The sequence below is a fragment of the Brachypodium distachyon genome, chromosome 1 (genome assembly GCF_000005505.3).
Source record: "Brachypodium distachyon strain Bd21 chromosome 1, Brachypodium_distachyon_v3.0, whole genome shotgun sequence".
NCBI lineage: Eukaryota > Viridiplantae > Streptophyta > Magnoliopsida > Poales > Poaceae > Brachypodium > Brachypodium distachyon.
In genome coordinates, this window is record NC_016131.3 from 72874553 (window position 1) to 72880552 (window position 6000).

Genomic DNA, 6000 nt, shown 5'->3' on the forward strand with positions numbered 1-6000 from the left:
CACCTGTCCAGCCTAGGAGTTAGGATTAGCATCCAATGATCAGTAGCAACGCGGTGACAGAACTGGTTGGAGTAATAATAAAATATATTTATAATGGCTAGCTTGGCATATCCAAAAGCGGGAGCAGCTCCAGCTACGAGCCGTCTCATCACCTGATCGATGGCATAAACAAATGCTACCAGCAGCTCGCAGTAGGACGGATTGGATTCCCATGTGGGCGGCCATGTGTAGCAAGCCACAGGCAGCAACGGAGCTGCAGGACGTACTGTTTCGGATAACAATCACAGACGGCAGCAGCAGGATTTGACGATGCCTTGGCTGGCCTCACGCGTCCATCCGAAATCCCCCGTCTTCCACCAAAGTCTTGGGCTCAATCAAACTGTTCTTATTGTTTGCGGTTCTGTAATAGGCGTTCTGAATCTACAGTCCTCTCGTCAGTATATTTTCTTTGCTTTAAAACTTCTTCTTACTTTTTTCTCTCCAATTCACCACCGTGTGGCCGGATTATGATCAAGCAATCCAGGAACAGCAAATGCGTTAGTTAGACACTGTTTTGCACTGTTAGTGCATGCATGCATACATGATCGATGGACCAGCTCGGAAGAAGGAAATGGTGGATTGGGGCGCAGTGATCTTTTCCAGCGTTTGAGCAGGGTTTTGTCTGTCTGCATCTTTCAGGATCAGATGTCGCCAACTGCTGCAGTCCGTCCATCCGCGTGCTGTTGCGTACACGGGCGCTGCCAGATGATGATAATGGCCACAGTAAAGCATTGGAGGCCGTGTGGTATTCTGGAACGGAACACACTGGTTTTACATTTTTACAGTCGAGCCGCAGAAATTGTCGGTTTATTCGACAGAGGAAGAAGAGTACTCAAAAGAGATTGTAATTACTCTTCCTGGATACTTTATCATGAGTAGTAAGATAAAGCAGTGGGTAAAAAGTAATCAACAGGACGCGCAACTGCTTCCTACTGGATACTTTATCATTACCAATGTTCCTGGGAACTTGGAACTTGCGCATCCTTTGGACGAAATTAAGCATCGCATAAAGGATTGCAAGCAGGACAAAATTAAGCGTCCATTAGCAGTCAGTTTTGTCTGAAAAGACCAGGCAGAACAAGTTACCCGCAACACGCAGCAATTCCAGGCAGCGTTTCTGCTGCGTGCCAACAATTTTATAACTAGTAAACAAAAAGTTGGCAGAGCAAGAATGCATTTGGAAAGGGCACCCCTAAAAACGAAACAGGTAAAAGGAGCAAGTTGGCAAACCTCTCCCCACCAGGGCTAGTAGGCCAAAAAGAAGAACTTTACCAGTTTACCACTTTACCTGGGGAGTAAAAAAAGAGAGATACTGCAAGGTCTGCCAAGAAGGATTCAGCACGACCATGATGAGCACCATCATCATATCTCCACATCTAGTCGCCACACAGTCCAACCAAATGGCAGTTCATCAGAGTGAGACCACCATCACCCAGTCACACAAGTGCACAACAGTAACCTCAAGAGTCCCATCACAGTATCACACTACGGAGCTACTCCCAAGCTAGCATCAACTTCCGAATAAAAAGCAGGATATGTTGTCCTGGTGGTGGCCTCATCAGCTTTTGAGGCAAAGACAAGTTTCACCATGGACAAATCACAGAAACAAATCTAGCACCAATTCATAGACTGGATAAAGAACTGGGAACATATAATTAAAATGCTAAGACTACAATTAAGCTGCCAGGCCCAGAGAGTCGGAATGGGATGTTAACGGTTACAGTGAGGTTGGTGCATGGGATCATCAGGGTGTATACCTCAGGCAGGCAGCCGCCATTCCTGTTGGTTACACAAGAGGATCGCTGAACTACAACGGGATAACTCTAAATTTTTACAACAGAGAAAGAAACCTAACGCTATTGCATTTGCATTGAGCCTGCCACATGATGCTTTCATTTGGTGTACATAGATCAATGGAGCTCCTGGATGTTTCGAGGAGCTAGCAGTCTAGCCTAGCCCATTCGTACCGTCCGGGGAGCGGGCAATCGTTGACAGGACAGAAGTTATACCTGATTAGACAAGAGCAATTAAGTGTTAGATGATGGAAATAATATATGTGTACCCATGTTTTAAGAGACAAGGAGAAGGAAGCATGTGCGTACTTGTCCCTGAAAGTCTGATGCTGCTGCTGTTCAGCAGCTGCAAAGAACTCTTCCATCTCAAGAGAACTCGGAATGTAACTACAACTCCGGGTCTCTATCCTGCGACGTGAACTTGTCGGGTTGGAGGTTCTAGTTGCGGAGCCAGGGGTGCTCATCATACCCGGGCTCTTAATCAGACTGCAAGGCGTTGTCTCACGGGTGCTCCTGCAAGCAACAGCAGAATATGAAAAAACATCCACAGAAGGAAAGTTCAGGCCTAGAAATGCAAAACAAAATCTTGTATTGGTGAACTAACGTGACAACAAATGGCAAGTGATTCAGCATAACAGCTTAGTTCTTAGCATGATCTTGTTCATTCCTAACAAGTACCCCCAGAATGAGGCCTATAACAGCTCAGTTCTAAGCATGATCTTGTTCATAGCATGATTTTGTTTGTCAGTATCCAGTCATTCAGTGTAGTACATAATTATTGGTGCAGCACACTGAATGACAGGATAGTGACAAACAACAACTTGGCCTAACAGAGACAAGCAAACTAAATAGGCGATTCAACATGCATATGCCGGGTAAAGCTAGGGGTCCACGCCAACCAGATGACACGATTAAAATAGTTCGGATCCAAATAGTAAAATTAGTTAGTACATGATTGTGAAACATTTTTCAAAAGAATTACTGAAGCTAGGATGATAGCGTTAAACTAGAGAGACCTCTGGAGACACGCTGTTTGCCCCAGTAATAACGCAAGAAGGCATAGGAATGGAGGGAACTTCCTTTCACTTCTACAATTCAAGAAAGGTGGTCCGGTCCACTGAAGGTCCAGCCATCCCAAGCAAGGGAGGCAGCTAGCTAACACAAGCCAGGAAGCATTTATAATGGTGATGAGTGCTGACAATCTGGTGCAAGGCTAATGATGAGCAGCTTGCCAATGACATGCCATTTTACCCAGGCCTGGCTGGCTGGCTGGCAACTGGCAAGCGAGCAACCGCGCGCGCAGGGAATGGGATCTTGAGTGCGACAGGAGGGGCGCTTTTGGGGATGTGTGGGGAGGATTGAAATTTCTTGCGAAAGAGTAGGAGATGAGCATTTCATTGCTAGAGAAAAGATTGAGGTCCCTGCCAAGTGCCAACCCCACCAGGCAGTCAGGCACCAGCAGCAAACGAGATAACGCGAGGCCAGCCAATGCAGAAAACAGAGGGCGGCTATGCGGGAGAGGAGGAAAAGGGGGCAACTTTTAGCTCCCACTATAGGAAAAGGACGAGGCCACGGCCAGTTGAGGAGGCTCCACTAATTTGGAGGGTCATCAAGCACCGCCACTTTAATTGGGCTTGAAGCCAGGCAAGCCTGGACGTATTATTGGAAGTGCGCCTTGATGCAGATTACCACCCTTTTTTCTTCCTACGCAAACCTATGGGGATTTTTATGCATCTAATTCCAGCTCCAACCAACAGTTAAAACCTTCTGAACAATAAGGCTAAAATAGGTTGCCTCTTGCGAGATTGCGAGCATCAGAGCACAGCAACGAGCTCAAGAAATTAGCAGAAGGAGCCGTTGTTTCAGCACTTCAATCCTATGAGCGAATCCACCGAACCAAAGGGATTTGGAAGCTTCCAATCCGAGCGCTCGACGCTCGTTGCAAGATAAACCCTGACCGAAGAATAGTGGAGTAGCAAGGATTAACGAAAAGAGGATGGGGGTAATCCTTTCCGTACCTCTCCACGGAGTCCCAACTCAACCCTGAGTCCCAACCCAGAACGTTGTCCCCGATATACACAGTGCAAGTGCGAGATAAACCCTAACCCCCAATCCTCCCTTTGGCAGCAGAACGAGTTGACCGAAGAACAGCAACGATTAACGGAGAGAGGATGGGGGGAATCCTGTCCGTACCTCTCCACGGCGTCCCAATCCAGAACGTTGTCCCCGAAGGACGGTTCGAGGTCGGCGGGCTCCGCCGCTTCCTTCCGCCCGGCGGCGGCGGCGGCCCTCCTCACGGCGGCGGACGCCTCCTTCTCCTTTCTCGGCGGCGGCGGCGGCTTCTCGAGCCTCCTGTTCCTGAGCTCGAGGTAATCCCCGGCGCTCGGCTCCTCCTCCCCCTTGCCGCTGTGCGTCCGCTGCAGGGCAAGCGTGCGGGAGCGCGTGCGGACCCCGAGCAGCGCGCCGGAGACCTCCATGACGGCCACCTCGCCCGACGCCTTGCCCTTGCGCATGTACTTGCCCATGGCTCCTCCCGCCTCGGCTGCCTCCTGTGCTCCTCCAGCTGGTTGGTGGGTTCGCTCGCGGCGGCGGCGGCGGACGCAGGGCACGGGTATCGCGGGAATAACGGGGGAAACGACCGACTACTCGACGAGAGCCGCGTCGGCTTAGGTAAGAGAGAGAGGGAGATGTGGGGAATTGCTGCTGCCGCCGCCGCGTGGGGTTTTTGGCGCGGGCTTGTTTTGTGGGGGCTATGGACGCGTGGTCCTCCCCCCCTGTTTACAATCGCAGAAAAGACTTTTTTTAGAAAGCCTGAAATAATCAACAATAACTTTTAAATATCTGAAATCAGAACCTGATTTTTTAATCTATGTCAATTCTGAATTAAAAGATAGCACCTCCAATCTTAAATCAGAACAAGAATTTAGTATCGGAGAGAGTAGTTTCACACCAGGAAGACACGATACTCATCAAGATTAATTTACATTCCGGACCCGTCATATCCATCTTCCTTCTCAATCTCATTTTCTATCGTTTCTTTTTCTTTCTGAGTTTTCTAATCTCAATCTCTATCTCAACAGTTGCTGGTAATAACGCTTCCTCAATCGGAATCGTTTGATGAATACATGCAAAATTATCACGGTCAACTTACTTGGGAGTCAGGAGCATCAATTTGCATATGCAATGGACATCGTTGCCGGTTGTGATGTTAGCATGCATACGGACGTCTGGGTTGACATGGGCTGCTTCCCTCTCCTATGTCGACATCAACGTCGTCTCCTTTGTAAGCATTGATGCATCCCACACGCACCTCATCTATGGTGTCAACATTATGTTTAACTCTAAGGAGCTTGCTACTCAGCTCCTAGCGCTCGCATGAAGCCACGGATAGCGCGAATGCTGGCCACCGCAAGACCTTCTGACTGCACAATAATTACTGTTGGAACAACATGCGAGGCCCCATGAAGTGGGAAGTGTGTGCGGTACCTATTGGGCTTGGCACACGAGGTGATGAGGTGTTGCTTGACCCCCATGCCACGGTGTGACCGCGTGGCAACCGTAGGTGGCGGCTTCAATTGCTACTGTGATATCCCGCTCATAATTTTTGTGCTTCTAGATTAGTAACGTGATGACGATCCAAAGATGGTAACGATGACCCCATACATCAAAGCCTGCACAATTTTCCCTTAGTTTCGGTTGAGATAACAAAGGAAAGAAATAATAGAAAGAAAGATTGGGCATGAATATGGATATGACATGTGGACCCAAATTGTCCATGAGAGTAACGATAAATTCCCAGCTAGAATCATCTTTTTTCTGAGAAACACGATAAAAACTCGGACGCTCACAAACACATGCGTACAGTCATTCGTATTTACACAAACACCCTATCACTATGAGCAGAGCATCTTTGAAAGACTGAGCCGGCCGGCTGATATTGAGAGATTGATGAAGGGTAAGTTATCTACCATTGAAAGAATAGCACGTGTTAAATATGAACATCCATGGCAAGTCAGTACACAATACTTATTTCAAGACAGAAGGGGTACTTTTTTTCTTTCTAAAATACACCCAAACAGGTGTATCATATATTAAAGGAGAATTCCACGATGCGAGTACATGGCCGTAGATGAAAGTAAAACGACTTGGCAAACAGTGGGCTAGGGCT

The 6000-nt window shown here is 48.0% G+C and overlaps 1 protein-coding gene across 1 annotated transcript; it reads right to left on the reverse strand.

The window, feature by feature from the left end:
• Nucleotides 1–1641: 1641 nt before the first annotated feature.
• On the reverse strand, nt 1642–4576 carry LOC100840967 (cyclin-dependent kinase inhibitor 5). Its single transcript, XM_003558808.4, has 3 exons — nt 4026–4576; nt 2142–2345; nt 1642–2048 (listed from the first exon to the last, which is right to left on the reverse strand). Exons 1-3 carry the CDS (start codon nt 4355–4357, stop codon nt 1979–1981), a joined length of 606 nt encoding a protein of 201 aa, XP_003558856.1. The 5' UTR covers nt 4358–4576; the 3' UTR covers nt 1642–1978.
• Nucleotides 4577–6000: the final 1424 nt, after the last annotated feature.